This window comes from Psittacula echo (genome assembly GCF_963264785.1).
Source record: "Psittacula echo genome assembly, contig: SUPER_2_unloc_1, whole genome shotgun sequence".
Classification (NCBI taxonomy): domain Eukaryota; kingdom Metazoa; phylum Chordata; class Aves; order Psittaciformes; family Psittacidae; genus Psittacula; species Psittacula echo.
In genome coordinates, this window is record NW_027664283.1 from 561,380 (window position 1) to 583,547 (window position 22,168).

Sequence of the window (22,168 nt, forward strand, 5' to 3'; positions counted from 1 at the left end):
GCGGAAATGGACTCAGTCGAAGATCAATGTGATCAGACAAAGCCATTTATTCTAGAAAACTAACTCTTTATATACTATTTCTTAAAGTTCTTTGCGCTACCTTGGCACATTGTGATTGGATACATATCTGTGAGGCCCTTAACAACTAACATATAATTGGTTAAGCACAGGTGTGAGAACCTGACCTTCAAAGTTTTCCAACAGTCCTCAATCTATCAACTCAGTAAATTCCAGCTCCTTCTTATCTTGCTGGGATTCTCCCTCCCAGTGCCTCGCTCCCATCCTCCTTCACCTTTTGTTGTTCCTTGGTTCATGTGGAACTCCACGTAGGCACTTGCTGATCTGGGCACATGGCTGTTCTTTGCCAGAAAATCATGCACAGTCTGTTTCTTGAATAGTAGTGAAATTAGAATGATATATCTGTCAGGGAAAGAAACAGATCCTTAAGACTTTTAGTACAAGGCATATTTATAAGAAATTTGACAGAGTACCAGGAGAAAAATTAGTATTTCCAAGGCAGTCGATTGTCAAGTGCCTCTGTGTGCAGGCTCATTTTCTAAATTAAAGTTTGAGAATACATCATGGGGTTTCATGTGGTAAATTGTAAACTGGCTTTTAGGGTTGGACTAGATGATCTCCACAGTTCCCTTCCAACCCTGAGAAGTCTGATTCTATCTAATGGTACTTGTGGAAATCCTTGAATAGCTGTTGAGCTCCTTTCAGAAGGCAAGACAAAGAAAACTACTTTGGAGTGTTGTATTCCCAACAAAATTTAGGTGGCCTAAAGAAGAGGGGGAAACCCAGGAAGATTATAAATAAAATTTGCCAGTCATAGTAAATACAGTATCTCTCTTGATGTATGCCAAGAAACAATACGTGTGACTGGTTTTTCCTAGAAGGCATCTTCACCCTGGATTTGGAGAAGGCTGAGGTTCTTAATGACTTCTTTGCCTCGGTCTTTACTGGCAAAAGCTCTGACCGCACCACCCAAGTCTTGGAAGGCAGAAGCAGGGACTGTGAGAATGAAGACCTTAGGCCCACTGTAGGAGAGGATCTGGTTCCAGACCATCTTAAAAACCTAAACGTACAGGAGAAGGAGCTGGCGAATGAAGTTGCTAAGCCACTGGCCGTCATATTTGAAAAATCATGGCAGTCAGGTGAAGTTCCCGACGACTGGGAAAAGGGAAATATGGCCCCCATTTTCAAGAAGGGGAAAATGGATGACCCGGGGAATTACAGACCAGTCAGTCTCACCTCTGTGCCTGGCAGAATCTTGGAGCAGATTCTCCTGGAAGGCATGCTAAGGCACATGAAAAACAAGGAAGTGCTTGGTGACAGCCAGCATGGCTTCACTAAAGGGAAATCCTGCCTGACCAATTGGGTGGCCTTCTATGATGGGGCTACGTAATTGATGGACAGGGGTAGAGCGGTTGATGTCATCTACCTGGACTTGTGAAAAGCCTTTGACACTGTCCCACATGACATCCTTGTCTCTAAATTGGAGAGACATCAATTTGATGGGTGGACCACTCGGTGGGTAAAGAACTGTCTGGATGGCTGCACGCAAAGAGTTGTGGTCAACGGCTCGTTGTCCGGCTGGAGACCGGTAACGAGTGGTGTCCCTCAGGGATGGGTGTTGGAACCGGTCTTGTTAAACATCTTTGTCGGTGACATGGACAGTGGGATTGAGTGCGCCCTCAGCAAGTCTGCCGATGACACCAAGCTGTGTGGTTCGGTTGATACGCCGGAGGGAAGGGATGAAGGATCCAGAGGGACCTTGACACGCTTGTGAGGTGGGCTGATGCCAACCTTATGAAGTTTAACCATGCCAAGTGCAAGGTCCTACACCTGGGTCGGAGCAATCCCAGGCACAGCTACAGGTTGGGCAGAGAAGAGACTCAGAGCAGCCCTGCGGAGAAGGACTTGGGGGTGTTGGTCGATGAGAAAATGAACATGAGCCGGCTGCAGTGTGCGCTCGCAGCCCAGAAAGCCAACTGTATCCTGGGCTGCATCGAAAGGAACGTGACCATCAGATCCAAGGAGGTGATCCTGTCCCTCTACTCTGCTCTCATGAGACCTCACTTGGAGTATTGTGTGCAGTTCTGGTGTCCTCAACATAAAAAGGACATGGAACTGCTGGAACAAATCCAGAGGAGGGCCACAAGGATGATCAGGGGACTGGAGCACCTCCCGTATGAAGATAGGCTGAGAAAGTTGGGGCTGTTCAGCCTGGGGAAGAGAAGGCTGCGTGGAGACCTCATAGCAGCCTTCCAGTATCTGAAGGGGGCCTACAAGGATGCTGGGGATGGACTCTTCATCAGGGACTGTAGTGACAGGACAAGGGGTAACGGGTTCAAACTTAAACAGGGGAAGTTTAGATTGGATATAAGGAAGAAGTTCTTTACTGTAAGAGTGGTGAGGCACTGGAATGGGTTGCCCAGGGAGGTTGTGAATGCTCCATCCCTGGTGGTGTTCAAGGCCATGTTGGATGAGGCCTTGGGTGACATGGTTTAGTGTGAGGTGTCCCTGCCCATGGCAGGGGATTTGGAGCTAGATGATCTTAAGGTCCTTTCCAACCCTAACTATTCTATGATTCTATGATTTCGGTTTTTTTCTTTGTTCTTTTTCTTTATCCTTGGTGAGTGTCAGCAGCAGGAAGCTTCTTTGGAGACAACAAAAGAGAGTATTTATCAAAACTTTGCAAGGCAAATTAGGTTCTAGGTTTTGCTACATCTTCTCCCCTTAAAGGATTTGGGATGATACAGGGATAATTCAGTGCTATTCTTGAAACACTAATTGAAAAGGATTTCACTAATTTCACTAATTGAAAAGGAGCTAAATAATTGTTTTAAAATCTGACATTTAATATAGAAGGGCTTTTTTCTCATCCATGTAATCAGTATGTGGGTCACAGAAAAGAGTGATTCAGGACAGTACACAGGAAGCTTTTGGCAAGATTGAGGTAGAGACTCCTTATCAAGTACACTGAAATTCAGTTAATTGCAATTAGGAAATAATATATACCCATTTTAGGAAAGAAAATTATTCCTGCATTACTTTTCTGTATTGGTTCCTCTCTTAAATCTAGAGAAACTGCAGTGACTGAAGGTATCAGTTCTGGTAACCACTAGTTGATAATGGAAAACTTGACATTGAAGGCTGAAAGATGTCTGAAAGAAAATAAAAAGCAAAAATCCTAAATCCTGCGAAGACTAGAATTGATCAGCTGAAGTTTCAGCTTTCAAACATAGATGTTATATAGCACTTTCTTGACCTCATTTTACTGTCAAAGAGAACTCGGTAGTTGGCACTCAAATGAAATGTTGTTGTTCCCTGTTGAATGTAAGAACTGCAGTACTTTGGCATTTTAATTTGATGATGATACAGCCTTTCAGTGTATTCCACATATCAGGGGAATCTTAGGCTTGTCTTACAAATGGGTCTAGGTTATTTTAATCATTTATCTTTGCCCTATATTCTGTACTTGAGTCTCCAGATAATATCATCAGAGTGAATGTGACCACGTATTTAGTACATGTGAGGCAGGAGGTGCTGACATACGAGACCTGGAACTAATCATAAGGTGTGTGGCAATTTATCCTTTCAACCAACGGGAGAAGTTGGATGTCTTACAGAAAATATGGGAAGTGAATTATTGAAAACATAAGCAATTGGCTGAAAACTACTTGTTGTGTAACCAGCCGTGTTTTACTGAGCCCTGCCCTGCTAATGCTCATGTCAGTGAACTGTATCCGGTGTCAGTTTTCTGTTGGATTTATAAGAATGTTGTCATTCTCTCTGCTCTTACCTCGTCCTAATCTGGCAACAACACACCAAAATGAAAGACAGACTTTGCATAAATCTCCAATGCATTTCACTTGTTTAGAAACATTTATCTGAGGTAGGCAGAAAGCACACACAAGAAAGTAATAATCTCAGTGGGGTTTTCTGAAATCAGGCAGCTTTGTCACAAGATCCTTATTAATCTACTGCATAGGGGATGTTGGAAATTCCTTTGTTATACTGGAAATTAGCATGCTTTAGGATAAACAGTGAAACAAAATCAGTTGCATCTGTTCTTTAAGCTGCCATTTAGTGTAATATTGGTTTGTTTTAAAATAATAATCCAAGTCCAGCTGGCCAAAATCCCAAAATAAAGAGCTGGAAGATTGCTGGATATCATGACAGAGAGGGAGACTCAGAAAAGGCACTGAAATGAAACAGAAAATTACATATTTTAACCATTTAAAACATTTGTCACACTATTTTTAATTAATGAATACTGGTGAATAAATATTTAAATTATTATGAATTATTCATAATACATGGTAAATGCATGAACTCAATGAACTCAAATGCATATTGTGCAATTTATAAAGTGGATAAAATGCAATTTAAAATGAATGCAAATTTTCATAAATAGCGGTGTGTTTTGTGCAGAACTAAAATTTCTCTAGTCTGTAGGACTTGATGTTTTTGCAAAATGAAAGTATATAGTGAGTGCTGCACTGATTTGCAGAAGATGGGGATATTTCTTATGATTAAAAGCTGCTCTGGAGCCATGGATTCTATCACTGACCATGCTGCGCAGTTCTGTGTGGTGTTGGAAACCCACCTTAACCAAGTCATTGAAAAAATTAAATAAAAAGCCTGTGCTCATGTCTCTTTTAACTAAAGCTGTTTTTACATCATGACATATTACATAAACCTAACTTTTCAGATTAATTTATTTTGTACTTGATTGAAAATCCTCTTGTTAAGACCTGGTCTGTGTCTTTCAAGTTGAGCCTGTAAAAGCCATGCGTTTGATTCTCTTCATTGCTGTTCTTTGACCTTTGGGACAAAGCTGGTTCTACAACGACACAAAAAGTAAGAACTTTGCAGCTACTGGTTAGGACACTTAACAACCTTTACTCTTAAGTATATGCTTAGCTTATTTTTCAGTTTCCTACTTTCTTCCCATTTTTCTCTGCATCTTTTAAAAAGAATAAATACATTTTTCTTGAGGCAGAAGTTTGTAGCAATGGTATATCCCCATATGATTGAAGAGAAGTACCTTTTCCATATTCTGACATAAAATACACCACAGATCATTAAATACATAGAAGAATCAGTGGCTGCACCTTAAAAGGCACACACCAAACCAGTGGGAAATTTCAGCCTTCACCCTTCTGTTCCACAGCCCCCAGACAGACAGTGGAAACAACAGTACAGCTCTTTCCCCTCATAGCCGTGTCTGAATTAATTAGTTAATTCCTGCTTAGGAGATGCATGGGTACTACTATAATGATGAGTCCTCAAGAAAAACTGGGTATAAACTGGTGATTTTCTTTCTAGGGCAGCATTTAATGAGTGAAGTACACAGTGACTGGCAACTAATGTCCGTGTCACTGTCAGTAACATAAGGAGGGCTGATTTCTTTCTTCATGCTGCCCTACCCTGATGCAGAGGTCACATTTACCCACCTCTTGCAGTTGTCTCTGAAGACATACATTTAAAAAAAAATTGAAATCGGTTTATGAAAATCAGCTGGGAAATGAGCATTTACTGTGTATTACTTGTGCCGTTTTCTTTAAAATATCTCCAGACCTTAGTAATTTCTGAAGTACATATTAAACCAACATGTACATGATTTGCCAGTGTTTCTTGAAGTATTTGGTTAATCATCTTCACACGGGAGACATCAAAACCCAACATATACTCTCTTTTCTGAATGATTAAGCCAGGCTTCCCATAACATTTCACTAGCAAGTAGGGCCATGACAGTCTGCTAAACAACGAAGTGAAAGGGAAATACAAAGCATCCAACATCTGTGGGAAAAGAAAACCAGGAAAAAAAAATGGGAGAAAGAAAAAGCGATGACCCCAAAGATGTGATAAGGAAAGGAAAATCCAAGATGCAACTCAAAAGAAATATAGGTTATTTTGATGGGGTAAGTTTTATTATAGGAGCAATTGTTGGGGCAGGAATCTTTGTTTCTCCCACTGGGGTGTTAAAGCATTCCTTACTCAACGTTGGCATTGCACTAACGATCTGGACTGCGTCTGGGCTGGTTTCTCTGATGGGTTCCCTCTGCTATGCGGAGCTGGGAACTGCTCTACCATTCTCTGGAGGAGAATACAGCCACATTAAAAGAGGCCTTGGATCCCTACCTGCTTTTGTGTTTATCTGGACGTCAACAGTTACCAAGCCAGCATCGAATGCTGCTCGAGCTTTGCTGTTTGCTGAATATGCCATCCAGCCTTTCTACGGTGCTTGTCCTGCACCAGAAGTGGTGAAGAAATGCTTGGCCTTGGCCGTTCTCTGGTCCCTGGGGATTTTGAATGGCCGCAGCGTTAAAATGTCTGCATGGGTGCAGACAGTTTTCACTCTGCTGAAGATGATGGCCTTGTCTGTAATCGCCATTGGTGGCATAGTTCTCCTTGTTGGCGGGAGAAGGGAGAGTCTGGCCAGGTTTGAGGACGCATTCAGCTCAGAGATCCCCAGTGCATCACAGGTTGCCGAAGCCTTCTTCCAAGGACTGTACGCTTACGGTGGCTGGTGGTCCCTTAATTATATGGCAGGTATCTACTGCTCTTCTTTAGATTTTACTCGCCAGTTGTCATTCTTAAGTTCCTCAGCTCATCTTGGTAGAATTTGTGTCTCCTTCACGACCATAGGGTCTCTGACATTTTATACAAGTCCTGTATTTGTTGAGGCTGTTAGGTGTTCTTCCTCTCTAGGGAAGTTTCTTGCTTCTTGTGCAGTCTCCAGAATCAGACTGACATTTCCAGAGGAGTGAAATCAAAATAGTTCATTTAAAATTTCTTGCACAAACACATTTTTTTTCATGCCTCAAAAAGTTGCATTTTGTCTTTCTCAGTGTCAATGCATTATTAGAAAAGGATTAAGATATCCATGCCAAATTTTGTACACATTAAAACCAAACCAAAGAAAGGTAATTGATTAATTTGTATTTAAATATCTGTACCTTCTCGTAGGTTATGCAGCTGATTTGTATGTGGAAAAATTAATTTTGAATTGTGTTGAAATACAGTAATTTTATGGGATATATAAGACTGTCAGTAGTCACTTTCTTGGGAAAATTAGAGTTTTGCACAGAAAGTGAAGAAGAATCAAAGGAAAGTGGTATAAATAATTCTGTATAATCTCTATTCAAACATTCGAAACCTTTTAAAATATCTATTTAATTACTGTGTATCTGATGACACGTTACAGTAATAAATAGAGCAGTTTTTGAAAGCTGCAGATAATGTTCCTGATACCAGTTATGCATGTCTAAAATAGTGTTTTATAGTATCATCACATTTATAGGATTAAGTTATAAGCAAGTGGATGTTGCTTTTATATCTTTAACCCTATTTATCCATTGACCTCTGTCACATGTAAATCATTAAATAAATTGAATGTGTGAAATGTATAACAAAGTTCAACGGTAAGCATAGTGTGAAAATTGAGTTAATATTTAAAATGATGGTTATTATTACAATCCAGCTATTACAACATTAACAGTATGCTGCAGTAAAAAAGTTGATACAAGTCAGCAAAGTATATATTTAAAATCTTAGTATTTCCTTAAAGGCAAGCATTTAGCTTTGCAAGCCTGAGACAATACAAATTATGGGAAAAATATTACTTTAGTTTCTGATTAGTTAGCAGTAGTAATAAATACCACACTGGGCAGCACAGCTGGTTAGACAGATCCAGCCTATGCAGTAGTCACCTTCTGAACTGAATTGTCTGTTCTTCAACAATAACTTCATTCCCATGAGCTTCAGCTAAAGCATTAGGTGCCAGCTGGACAGCAGGACTGCAGCAAACAGCAAGACAAATGGAAAGATAAATTTAAATTGGCAGGTTTGGTGATTGTCCTCGTCTGGGCTCAAAATTACCAAGTGTATTTCCTACATTTGAAATAAATCCCAAACTCTCCTATAGTCTGTATCTGGATTCTGCTGTTATGCTCATGCAGTCCCTCTGGCTCTGTGCACAACAGCCAGTGCTGGGGCAGGCTCAAAGCTGGTGTTCTGGGTGGGAAACAAATCATATTTGAGGGAGGAAAGGGAGTTTTGTGTCCTAAAAAGAGCTTAAGTAAGCTGCACATTTGACTTTCCACTTCTTCCCCCTTGTGAGTTATTTGTTGGTAATACTTGGGAAGTCTTCTGTAAAAGCTGAGGGAAATAGGAAGGGGAGAGGGAGCAAAAGTGAATGGATGGAGTGGAAGGGATGAAAAATACTCATTTTGACAGAGATGAGGATGAATTACTCAGAATTGGGTTCTGGAAACCAGCTCCATCTTTTGCTGGGACTATCACTTGGTCAGGAATGCATGCCAGTGCTTCAGTTGTTTAGCTGCAAAACTGAATTATTTCTTATTTGGTGAGGGTAGTTTTAAGCTAAGATGCCAGGCTTAGCACTAAACATTTTTCCTCCACCAGCATTGCCTTGGAAGAATCGAAGAATCATAGAATAGTTAGGGTTGGAAAGGAACTTAAGATCATCTAGTTCCAACCCCCCTGCCATGGGCAGGGACACCTCACACTAAACCATGTCACCCAAGGCTCTGTCCAACCTGGCCTTGAACACCACCAGGGATGGAGCATTCACAACTTCCCTGGGCAACCCATTCCAGTGCCTCACCACTCTTACAGTAAAGAACTTCTTCCTTATATCCAATCTAAACTTCCCCTGTTTAAGTTTGAACCCGTTACCCCTTGTCCTGTCACTACAGTCCCTGATGAAGAGTCCATCCCCAGCATCCTTGTAGGCCCCCTTCAGATACTGGAAGGCTGCTATGAGGTCTCCAAGCAGCTTTCTCTTCTCCAGGCTGAACAGCCCCAACTTTCTCAGCCTATCTTTATATGGGAGGTGCTCCAGTCCCCTGATCATCCTTGTGGCCCTCCTCTGGATTTGTTCCAGCAGTTCCATGTCCTTTTTATGTTGAGGACACCAGAACTGCACAGAGCAGAGGGGCAGGATCACCTCCTTTGACCTGCTGGTCACGTTCCTTTTGATGCAGCCCAGGATCCGGTTGGCTTTCTGGGCTGCGAGCGCAGATAATCAAGAGGAGAATCCAGCTGGGAATGACCTTTTAAAGCTACTGCATTGCATATATTCTGTCAGTACCTTCAGTCTCTCCTGTTACTTTTTCTCTAGTTCCTGGTGCAGGAACGAAGAAAAGGGTTTTGTGCAGGAATAGGAAAATACACTCAAAAAGTTCCAGATCAGGACTCATGAGGTGATATAACAGTAAATAATTTGACTTTAGAGTCTCATATTTAAGCTAGTGATTTTATGGTTACTTTATTACCAAATCAGTTTTCTAATGTAAGTCAAATACTTGTTTAATCAAATCGAAGTTATCAGTCCTTTTGTGATTTTTTTTTTTTTAGTCTATCAGACCTCTCATCCATCCCTCCTTCGAAGATAGTAAGAAAATATAGTTAAATAAGAAAAAAAAAAAAGGAAAACAAAAAAATAAGGAAAGGTTTAGACTAATGAACTCTTTGACAACCACTGTAGGACATCACAAGAAACGTAGCTTAGCAGCTGTGATTAGGGATTGGAGCAGGGCTTTGGTATTGGTCTCATGAAGGTCTGTGCAGATTCACTACTGAAACACACTTGCAGAAGCTACACTGCTTGCTTTATTAGTCTTTTTAAATTGTATTTTTCAGAGGAGATGAAAAACCCTAGCAGGAATATCCCTTTAACTGTGATGACTGCTGTTCCTGCAGTAATGTTTTTTTATTTACTGGTGAACATCTCATATCTGAGTGTCCTCACACCTAAGGAAATTGTCTCTTCAGGTATGGATTATTTTTTTTTATTAAAAATGTGTTGTCCATTAGCATACCCATCTGATGTCGGTTTACTGGGTTTGGGTTACTTCTGCTCATCTGACTTCACAGTCCAGAAGTTTTGGCTTCGTTCTAAGTTTTAACAGAGAATTCTTGTTTAATTTTACTGTATGACACAAGTTGGACTGAATACAGACAGATGTTATTAGGTGTTGAAAATTTTGGCTTATACCTGCACTTCTAAAAAGAAATCAGAATTGTGTTAAACCCTGGAATATCAGGTGAAGATCAAGTATAGAGAGTATAGAGAAGGCCTTTGTTTTCCTGTAGTTTTAATCCTCTCTCCTCCTTCCTTCTTTCCCTGCCTGGTGGCTCAGGCTAAAGCCATTACTGTTTAGGAGGTGGGCAAGTCTGGTGTGATAAGTTATATGAAAAAGACTGGGCACAATAACGTAGCCATTTTGTTTATGTGTAATTTATGATAGCCAGTTCTGTGCATGCTGTGCCTCACCTAAAAATTCCACTGCGCAGGCTGGAAGGGTTTACTCACACTTGCAAAGCCCTGTAGCGACAGGCAAGGGACGTAACGGCAGGTGACAAGGTGCATTGGAAGCTGCAGATCCAACCTTGCATGTGGGTGGTTCAGGACATTGGTCACTCAAGACTGACCCAGGACATGACAGTCCTGTTCGGAAACATCCTGAGTGCCTAAGCAGCCTTTTTTCCAACCAGATTTGCCCATCCCACATTGCCCTTAGTCATCGTGCTTGTAGCAAGCGTGGGTAAAAGCCCTTCCCAAATCTTCGCTCACTAAGCCAAGCCATCAATCAATCAATTTATAATAAATACTGTGATTGCTTAGAAAAGCCTATACAAAACTCCAGTGTATGTAAAGCCTCTCTCAGATCCTGTACCAATACGCTGTCTGTGAAAAGGTCTGAGAGGAGCTGTATTTGTCCTTGATTGTCCAAGCAGCACCTTTTAAACACCACTGTAATGAGGGTGAGCTGTCAGACCTTGCCTCCAGGAGTGACAAAAAACAGATCCCCTGGGAAAACATCTCAATAACATAAATGGGAGTGGAGTAGCTGTCAGTCAACAACCTCGTATTATCACTCAGCCATTGTCAGGCTAACTGCTGGGAAAGATGGATACATTTGCCGATCCATCCTATAATGAAAGAGGCAGAGTATCTGTGCATAGCAGCTGCCCAGCTGGCATGACCAGGTCCTAACATAGCAGGGGAGCTGTGTTATCTGTATCAAGTGAGGAGATGGCCTTAACATTACAGTGCTTCTTTCAAACATTGCTATGAATTGCTGTTCCTTCATTACATTTTTTTTTGGTGTGTGTTTTCCCTATCTCTAAAAACTTCCTATGCTGCGCAGATCACTACAGAACCTATATTCCTCAAGGCAGTTGGTTATAAAACCACTAAATATTATTCTTTGCTACAGTATAGGCTATAGCTAATTTTTACAATATTGAACATCCGTCGTTCAGAAATAATCTTTCACATTTCCCAGTTTGACCCAAAGCAAAACTTCATTAATAACACACTTGCTGACCCATCTCTGTGCATACATGCGCTGCTTGTGTTGGCAGTTTCCTAACAGTAGATCATGTCACCACTGTGGCCATGCTGGGGACTTCATTTTCTTTGCCCTCGTGTGTGTATGTTTGTGAGGCATGGTGGTGAAGTGCAGCTTTCTCCCACTGGGCAGTCCATTACTGTGGTCCTGGCCCCAGCAGGTTTACCTGGCTTGCTCTGGCAAGCACTACTTCTTGCTTTCATCCCTTCCCTCCCCTGGAAATTTTTAGCTCCTTTGTTAGTAGGATTAGGTTAGTCATGTTTGACTACTGTAACAAAAACCAGGCATTGCTGGTAAATAATAGGTGTTGTACTTTAAATTTTGTTTCTGATGAGTCTGCCAGTAATTCAGAACATGGTACCTACACCACTAACGCTTTGCTTTCTTGCAGTTGCTGTGGCAGTCACTTGGGCTGATCGAGTGATCCCCTCTGTTGCCTGGATCATTCCTCTCTCTGTTGCTGTCTCAATATTTGGTGCCCTCAACAGCAGCATGTTCACACTAGGTCGATTAAGCTATGCTGGAAGTCAGTCAGGACATTTGCCTGTTTTAATGTCCATGCTTAACGTCCATTCCTGTACTCCAGCACCAGCCATGATTTTTTCAACCACCATTGCATCCATTTTTATCGTCCCTTCTGACCTTATTATGTTAACAAATTACTTTGGATTTTCTGCCTGGCTTATGACTGGATTGACTTGTGCAAGCCTGATTGTACTTCGATACCGGGAACCTCATCTACATCGCCCGTACAAAGTAAATGGAAAACGTTACACGAAGTATTTACAGATTTTTTTGAGTCATGGGTAGCATGCAGAAGTTGCAGAACAAGTGCAAGGCAGAAGTGGATAGTCACTACAAAAATACAAACGATCACAGTGTTTTACAGCCTTACTTAAAACCTTTGCTTTACTGTAGAGGGAAAAGAAATGAGCAGATGGTCTCTGCCCCAGAGACCCTGCACTTGAAAACAAGAGTTGGATATATGCAGAATGGGGGATATGTGCAAACAACATTGAAACTGTACTAGTGTGGAGCAGTAACCAGAACAATGTGGCATTCAGACTGGCTATTCATGGCTAGTTAAACCTTGATCTACTCCACTCTTTCCTGATGCCACCACAGACATTAAGGATAGGTTTAATTTCCTCTGAAAGCTGTGGTAGAAGTGTATGCTTATTGTGAAGGCTACTTGTAGGCACCCAACCCTGAGAATCTTTTAGGAGCCCATAATATCATATGCGGACAAATGGTTTTCAGGTACTGCCTATCTCACCCTCTTGATGATAGAAGGAGCCCGAACAAGTGTTTTAGAAAAGATGCCTATCTTGTAGGTAATTTGGGCTCAGATGAATCTTGTCCTGGGTGAGATTGCAGCAGTAGGATAAATGGTACTTTAGTGTGGCAAAGAACATATTGTTACTCTTATGAAGGCATAAAATCACAGTTGGTCAGTTTATTTCCTAAACCTTTTTTTTTTTCTTTCTTTGTCTTGCAGGTGTTTCTACCAGTTCCGTTTGTGATGGTGGCAATGTCTTTCTTCTTAGTTTTAGCTCCTATAGTCTGGTCTCCAAATCTGCAATATGTTTATGCTTTCCTGTTTATGCTGGGAAGTCTTATTGTTTATCTGCCTTTCATACATTTTAAATTGCATTTTTCATTTCTTGATAAAATTACTTGCCACTTACAGCTCCTGTTGGAAGTCTCTCCTGCCGATGGATCTGCTGAGGGCAAATGTGAATAATGGCAGGTGTTTAATCCTGGTACAACTGAGAGCCCACAGAGGATTTTGTTTAACTGAAACTGTAGAAGGTAGAATTTAGATGATAGGTGTGATATACAGATGTACATGAGTGTGCATGCATGTGTGTGTATGTATATAGATAAATATACATATATGGCATACATGTATACATGCACTTATATACTTATATGTATATATACATGCTGGTATATATGTATGTAAATATATGCATTTTAATCTATAGACATTAGCATAATGAGTTAATATCTATATATTTTTTATGTGTATGTGTGTATATCTACAGGTACATAGATATATATGTACACTTATTTAATAGGTGCAACGAATCTCTCTCAAGCTGGTAAAATCTGTAGAGTTCTCTCCTTTGCTCCTGAGGACAGAATTGCACATGTTGCATACATTCTTGCAATAATAGAAATATGACTAAATTACAGCACAAATTATCAATACTATTGTCTAATAAATGCGTAAGTACATACTAAACATCGTCATTATGTAAATATACTTTTGGATTCCAAATGAAATTGTCTGGATTATTTTCAGTTCATAGTAGCTCATATATTAGCACTTCTGTTTTTAAAAGCTTTATACTTCTGTTCATCTGCTGCCTTTTTTTGTCTGAGTTTATTTTTAATAAAAACCTCTGAAGAACATAATAAAATTGACTGAGACATTTTTAATCCCAAGCAAACTGTACATGGTGCATTTTAACTATTCTAGAACATGACATACAAAATCAGGGTGAAATGTTACAAAACAATAAGAATTGCTTATCCTATTCATCACAGCAATAAAACTAAAGGTATGTGGATTGTTTACATCTTAACATTAATATTGCCTTATTCCTTGGTTTCCTTTCAGTGCTATTGAGTAATAAGAGCTTTTTTAGTCCCCTCCCCTCCATTTTAATTTTGTTTATGAAAGCAAGATTTTTTTTTTTTTAATATATATTTACACCATATAAAGTTCACTGAGTTTTTAAACTTAGAAACAAAGAACCAGTACACAAGAAACATCACATACTTAGGTGATTATCTATTGATATATACTTATCTATTAAAGCTCAGCAATACAACCAGTAGATGGCTGCAGACTAGCATCTCTCTTAAACCACGATATTCTGGGTTGCTGGATGTGTTGGTGAGAGAAGGTTTTATAGAGCATTGTACTATAACACAGTAGAATGAAAAAATTCTTGCTGGAAGATTCAATTCCCTGATATATCAGAAATTTAGACATCAGAGTGATAAAGACTTTATACACAGAGTGATAAAGACTATACATAGCTATGCAGAGTATGGGGTAGCCATTAAGAATGCTGGGAACCAATTGAAGGTTTAAGAGGATTTGACTTTGCACTAGAACAAGCCCCTGAATTAAAACAAATACATGAAGAAAGTGGCTTTTCTCACAGCTGGTAATGTATACAAAATGAAAATTTGAAATAAAAATTAGACCTTTTAAAATGCTGTAGGAGGAAAAATCCATGCAATTGAGGAGTGAAGTGAATACAGCTGAGCTGGAGAGTGGATCCTGCTGAAAGCAAGGCAGGAATCAATGTTTAATTTCACTTAATGTTGCTATCAGAAATAACATTTCTCTTGTTATTTAAATTAAAAAAAAATAATCACAAGACTTGCCAACATTTTATAGGAGTAGTATTTTAAGAACTGAATTCTAGTGCTCATTAAATGGAAAGAAAGATTTTACTGTGACTAAAGCACCAGTCAGGGATTTATAAATGCAGGTATGGTGCCTGGCAGTCTTGATCAAGTCACTTATTTAAACCCATGTTTTAACATGTACATAAAAACAGGAGTCATAAAAAAAAAAGTGTATGGCACAATAATATTGTATTGTAGACCACATGGTTAGAAAAAGCAGACATCAGGGGGATGTTACTCAACTGGATGTGTAATTCCCATGTAATTTCATGTCAGTATATCTATTGAGCTTGTTTATACACCTGAATTACATAAGGGGCTATACTAGGTACCTAGTGAATATTTGGGTAATTTGAGCATATATCGATTAATGATACAAATTTAGAGGTTTAGCAGTTTCAACAAATTAGGGAACTCAGAAGTCCCAATGAAATATAATATGAAATAAATCACACCTATGGAACAGGTTGCCCAAAAGAAGTGGTAAATGCTCCATCCCTGGCAGTGTTCAAGGCCAGGTTGGAGAGAGCCTTTGGTGACCTGGTCTAGCGTGAGGCATCCCTGGCCATGGCAGAGGGGTGGGAACTAGATGATCTTAAGGTCCTTTCCAACCCTAACCATTCTATGATTCTATGATTCTATGTATCTTTTTGTAATACAAAGTACTTAGTTTTTCCTTCATAAAAAAATCTAGGAAATGGCACATAAACAAGCACGTACATACCCCACAGTTCAATGGTCATTGCCAAAGGATCATCAAAGATAAAAATATAACAGATCAGAATTAAAACTGCCTGTGCAAACTTAACCTGCCCTCTCTGTGAAGGCACTTTACAATGGCCTTTGGTTATCAGATCATAAAGTATTCTTTCAGTATACCCTTATCCCATTTATTAGATAGAATGGACGGTGTCCAGGTAGTTCACTATTATTTTCTTCCCATTTCTATGTGTGACCTTGCACTTCATTTATCACTCTCTGCTCAGATGCTGTTCTTGATAGATATTATTAATTTCTTTCAGACTTTTCTAAGGTGTTTCTCGGGTCAGCATCTGAGCACTTTACAGCAACCACTGATTTGTCTTTATTCTCATGAGCTGAATCAGTGGTATCATCTTTGCTTTGCAGAAAGTAAATTAAGCTGATGTGTCGGTTGAATAACAAATGAATTTTGTTGCTTTTCCAGAGATCCTTTAGTTCATATCAACCACCATAATGGAGAACCATTGATGGAGAATCAGGTCCAAAGTCTGTATTCTGGGCAATATTCAAATTCCTTAATTCAGCAACCCTTCTGCAAGTGCTAACTCATTCACTACATCACATTTCAATTCTGCAGAAAATGGGAGATTAGCTACCTCACATTTAGTGTCTTCTTCAATGCAAACTGTTGACTTGTTCCCAGATCCAAGTGAGATAGAGGTCTTCTGAAAAAAAATGCTCTCATTAAATGACCTGCTGTTTGGAAAGGGACTCACACAGCTGAGCTGAATTAACACTATAAAAGCAATCTTAGATATGGTAATGCAAATCTTTTGAATCTGAGTCATTTGGTGTTCTCTTAATGCAGCCGTTCTTTTGAGTGAGTATTTTAGAATGCTTAATCACGAAGAAGCAAGTACAGTGTTCAATTTATATACACTTCTTATTGTGGATCATTCTACATTTCCAAGAAATAAGCATAAAGGAACAGAATTCAAATTTATAACTCACATTAGCTACTCTGGCCAAGAGCAATTCAATATTTTGACATTATAGCTTGTTTTCAGTGACACTAGTTGGTCTCAGTTGCTTTCCTGTTTGAACATATCTCATAAAATGCTATATAGAAGTGTGACAGGTTTAGTACTAGACTATATCAGACATTCATTTAAATTTTTAACTTTTTTTTTATCTTTGACTTCATAATTCTTTTAAGCCCATGCATACTTGCATGTTTCAGAAGTTCAGCCTTACAAGAGAGAAACTTACCAGGTTGATATTTGTTTTTCAATATTGTACTGTCCCAGTTTGGCATGTAATGTCCCCAGCTGTTTTTCTAGGTTCCTAACACAATATCTGTACGTATGTCAGCAGCACTACTCTTTTTCTTGGCCATTATATCCATGAAAAGACAATGTAAAAATATAATAGATAATTAGATAATCCTATTTTAAAAATTACTTGTAGTTATACTTCATGCTAACTCCATGTGTGCTGACTGCCTTAAAAAATAATTTCACTCTGAGGCAAAACGCAGCCAGTACAGAAGGAATAAAAAAAAATCAGCAATTAATTGATTTACTTCCCTTTTTGTAGTTAGTGTAAACTGTGATTCCAATAAAAAGATAATAAACTAATAATGAACAGTTGTGTTTTCCCTTTTTTTTTTTTTTTTGTGCTTTGATGTGGTGATTTTTGCTTGGGACCTATGGTTTACGTAGGGGACAATATACGAGGAACTGCCAAAAGGCATGAGGAACTGCCAATAGAACGTGCCTCTTAGGCATGGAGAGGCTCGGACCTTCTGATTTCTAATCTTAGGTTTGATATGTGCGCTGTGGGCATTGCTAAGGTCGCCCACAGATCAGTTTTCACATCTGCTAAAAGAGAAACAGTTGGGGTTTAACAACTTACAGGTCAAAGAGTATTCACTTTTCACCTCCTGGATCGCAGAAATTATTCTTGTCATTGCCCTCTATGACTTATTCCAAGTGGAGGGGGACCTTGAGCATTCCCAGATCTTACTGCCTTGATTTGGAGGGGTAAGAACTGTATGTGTTTCAGGATTTGAAGCTGTTTCCTTTCTGCTTTGGAACAGGAAATGAAACATCTTTAAATTAGCAGGTTTGAATAACCTGTATCCAGCAGGTTTAAGGGCACTGTTGGAAGCTTGAGTATTAATATTGATTTTCAATAATTCTTGTAACCCAGGGGAAGTTTCGGGAGAGCAAAAGAAAGTTAGCATACTAATATTTAAAAATAAAAAAAGAGATGACCCAAGTAATTATAGGCTTGTCAGTATCACATAAAACCTTGGAAAAATAATGGAACAGCTAATACAAAACTGAATTAAGAAAGAATTAAAAGAGTAGCATAATTAATACCAGTTCATTTATGTTTATAGAAAATAATCCTATCAAAGCAGCTTCACATTGTATTTTCAGTATTTTCATTGATTAAAGGATAATAATGTTGATGCATAATACTCAAACTTCTTTACTTGAAACGAGATGAGAAAAGTCTTATAAAATATCTGGGAGATGACAAAATCACAATGACACATTAAATGCTTTAGAGACTGCCAAATGAGATCTCAGTTGAACCTGTGAAGTCTCCACAGAGATCAGATCCTGACTCTCTCATCTTTCGTATGCCTGTCAGTGGTCTGTAAAAATGGAGCTATCGCTAAAGCTGAAATGTTTATATGTGACTAAAATAGAAAATGGCATAAAGAAAATTAAGATGACAGAGCACAGAGCTGAGACCCTCAGGATTCTGTGATCAGAATCTGGGCAGAGGCAAACAATGTGCTCTGCAAAAGTTACGATCACATGTGTAATAGCCTAAATCCCTTCCCCCTTTCTGGTGGCAGCACACTATTAAATCAGTTTTGTTGCTGGGGACTACGAGAAGTGGCCCACAGTTGTCATGAAAGGTCAACTGAATGGAGCTTCAGTGAGATCCGGCTTCTCTGTGTGGCACCGGCAGAGATGCTTAGACCTCCTTTAAAGAACTGATTCCAGTTCTTTTTCCACAATGGAAGAAGTGGCTGTGATTTCTCCTTCAATCCTTTCCAGCGGTGGACAGGTACTGACACAAAACCAACCATGAGCAATAGCTACAACTTGGATATTTTAGCTTACCCAAATGGAAATTGTTTGACTTGAAGCAGAACAAAATATTAATAATTGGTTTTTTAATTAGCAGATAAAGATAATGCAAAATCCTGGACCTGAAAGTTGAAGGAATTCAGATTAGATTTGACGTACATTTTTTTGCAAGGCTCAGTATGTTAATTCAGACTTCATTAGAAATACATTCAGGAAACATGAGAATAACTTTTATTTCTCCTGTTTCTTCTTAATCCCTTTTTGCAACAAGTAAGTTTCATCCTTTAATATATTTTCCAGCAGAAATTTCTGTCAAAGCTGTTCCTATCAATGTTTAAAAGTTTCTCTTATGCAGCACATTTTGACAGCTCTACTTTTTCTAAAATTGTCTAATCATTTCACTGTGTGGTCTTTCTAAGCCAAAAACATTATGGCATAATTTTGAATTTACTGTCAAAAGTCACTGAGGAGAAACATGACATCTGCCAAAACTCATCAGCTGAGTTTGATCATATGTATTTCAGTTTTTGTAAAAGCTGCCTTTCTGATCTGCATTTTATTCTCATTGTAGGCAGTGGTTGAAATAGTTTGTCAGAACTGCTGTAGCAAATGCATGTGAAATACTCAAAAAGTCACCCAAACGTGAAAACATGCAGGACACTGAATTGCGGTCTTCAGCTTTGTCTTCAGCATTAGGAGTTTTTAAATTTGCTGTCAGAAATGGCATCTTCTCTGTGCATTCATTGCCATGCAAGTTCACTGCCTGTTACCTTACACTTGCTGGTTGATTAAGTTTTTTTCCCCACTAATACTCAAGTCTGGGTAATTGTTCTGATGTGTGAAAAATGCATTGCTAAACTCTGAACTTGTCTGCTGTGACTTTCTGGTTTGGTTTTAGCTCTTTCTTTGCGGTTATTGAATTTCTGTTCTCTGAATAGATTTTATTAGACTGATCAAGTCATTACAGAACTTGCCATGTTCACAGAAGGAAATCTTCACTAAAATTAGGTTGGGATTTTTTTCAGTTTATTTAATGAAATTGATGATGTGATTCTTTCTTCATTTTCTCTGGAGCAAGCTTGATCAGCTATCCTCTGAAGACACAAAAACTAGGCTTAGTATCTGAGAAGCAGTCACACAAGTTATATAATATAAGGCTCTTGTAGGGTGAAATAGGGTTTTTGTGCTTGGACTGCATAAATTATATTCCAAGTCTGGCCATGGTGTCTAAGGAATAGCTAAGAAGTTATTCTTAGCTAGTCTAAAGAGTTATTCTTAGCTAGTTATTTGCCAAGGCTTCTAACAGCTGCTCCAAAGCAGTATTTCCCAGGTGACACTCCCATGACCTGGAAATATGATTTGTGTTTCTTGTTTTGGATGGGTGACATAGAAGTTTGTAATTCAGTGTTCATGTTCAGATTATTCAGCATGCCTTGTAGCAGCAGCTTCCCATTTCATTACCTGTGATTTTCATTAACTTGTCAGATCCAAAATATGTAAGGGATAGCTTTGTGTGTTTTCTCCAGGTTAGAGAGATAAAGTATTTTAAGGAGCCTAAGGACACAAGGTGATAGATGAGGGACTCCACTAGCAATAAACTGTTGAAGGATGCATTCTTGTTCACAATTACATTTTGTGATTTACTGGCTTTATTCCATTTAGCATGTAGTGTGATCCTTTCCTGTAAATCTTGGTTTTGGAATTTAAATGCAATATACCAAATACCTGAAAAAATTATAACCTTACTGCATTGTCATTATTACATTTAACTTGGGGGATTCCACACATAGGTCTTAATGCACTTTCCCAGTGCAATAGGAGAGTACACTGTGTTTTTGGTACACAATCATGCTTGCAATAGTTTGATTTTACAGATTTTGGAGAAAAAGTCTTCTTCATTGTTTTAGTTTTATTGGAGAAAACACCAAATATTTTCTGGAACTGGAACCCACTGACATTGCCTGGTTCACACTAACTTAGCCTTACAGCCTTTTCAAACGCCTGCACAACTGGAAGAACTAATATTTAGGGTATCATCACTATGACCATAAGTAATCTTTCAGATTTTATACATAATCAATATCATTAACCCCTAGACACAAGGCTTTTCCTTAAGAAAAAAAAAAAAAGAACATAAATATCAGCTTTTTAATTGATCTTTTGGTCTCACAGATCCTCATTTTCTAAAATGCTTGGCAACATATGGTTCTTACTCAGCTATTCTAATTCAGATGTAATTTGGACATGACAAATGTACATGACAGTATTGTCCAGATATTTCAGTAAGTTATGCAAAATTATTCCTTTGCTCAAGTAAGTTTATAAACTCTAAAGCTGGTATCAGGTTCATAAGCTTATCTGGGACCTAATTGAAGTGGATGCAGTCCTTGATCATGTCACAGTAGTTCTGAAAATCTTGATCAAGCAATGCAGATGTGGGTTTTTAGAAAGGTATTGAGACCTCAGCATCATGTGGATATGTCTGAGAATGTTTCAGATGACCTGCCACCATGATTTCTGCACAGTCAATGGCGCAACTTAGCCACCTTTGACTGAGCCCCATAGACCAGCACCCTGAGGTAGGAGGTGTCAGAAGCAACCTTCAAAGACAAAGTGTCCATTTGTGTCTGTTGTAGTGGAAGCATTTCTTTCCACCTATGGTTAACATAACAGTCTGCAATTAAATGCTGAAGATTTTTCATCAGAGGAATCAAGAACAAGGTGAGGGTGGAAAGAACCCTGTCTGATCCCCTGACTTTGTGTTAGTGCCAGTCATCCTTTATCTGCATTGATGTGGCAGTGGAGAGGAGGTTTCCGGAACCAGTGGAGGTGGCAGCAGCCCAGGTAAGTCACCACAGTCGCAGTGTCCGATCCTGTCCTCTGTGCATTTATTATAAGAAGAGTAATTTCCCTGGTTGTCATCTAATACCAGCTGAAGTAGTCAAACAGGCTGATGAATGAAAAGTTCATTCTCTTGGAGCCAGAAGGCTTTATTTCTCCAGTTCTAAGCTGGGGTAAGGTGAATTTAGTGCAAGCTAACAGTACAAAACAGAGATAGGAGATCTGGCAGAGGAACAGGCAGAAACAGACCTGCAGGTAAACTTAGAAGGATGCTGATCAGGGAGCAGCTGGCTGTAAGCTGATCTGAAGCATGTAAAAAGTGAAAAACTGAGAGGCATTTATCTTTTTCTGCTGGGTTCTAATAAAGCTTAGAAAATCTTCCTCAAATAAAAAAGTACAGATTTGAGTTTGCAAATCCAACTTTAAATTAAAGTAGGACTATATCTGAGGCTTGCTGGAATGAAATATCAGTGAAACCAATGGATAGGCTTCCATTAACATGACAGGGGTTTCTTTCTTTATTAGCTTGAATCATATATAGGATGGAATGGTCTAGTTTGAACTTTCATTCCACTTAAATGTTAATACATTTAAGAAAACCCTGCCTACATTTTAACTCCTTGAAGATCCTCTGAGAGTGTTTCTCTTAAGCGTCTAAAACATTCTCATTAAATTTATTTAAATGCATTTTCC

At 39.0% G+C, this 22,168-nt stretch overlaps 1 protein-coding gene across 1 annotated transcript; it reads left to right on the plus strand.

Moving 5' to 3' along the window:
* Positions 1–5,711: 5,711 nt before the first annotated feature.
* On the plus strand, positions 5,712–13,396 carry SLC7A13 (solute carrier family 7 member 13). Its single transcript, XM_080639726.1, has 4 exons — positions 5,712–6,564; positions 9,679–9,810; positions 11,785–12,149; positions 12,892–13,396. Exons 1-4 carry the CDS (start codon positions 5,841–5,843, stop codon positions 13,135–13,137), a joined length of 1,467 nt encoding a protein of 488 aa, XP_080495852.1. The 5' UTR covers positions 5,712–5,840; the 3' UTR covers positions 13,138–13,396.
* Positions 13,397–22,168: the final 8,772 nt, after the last annotated feature.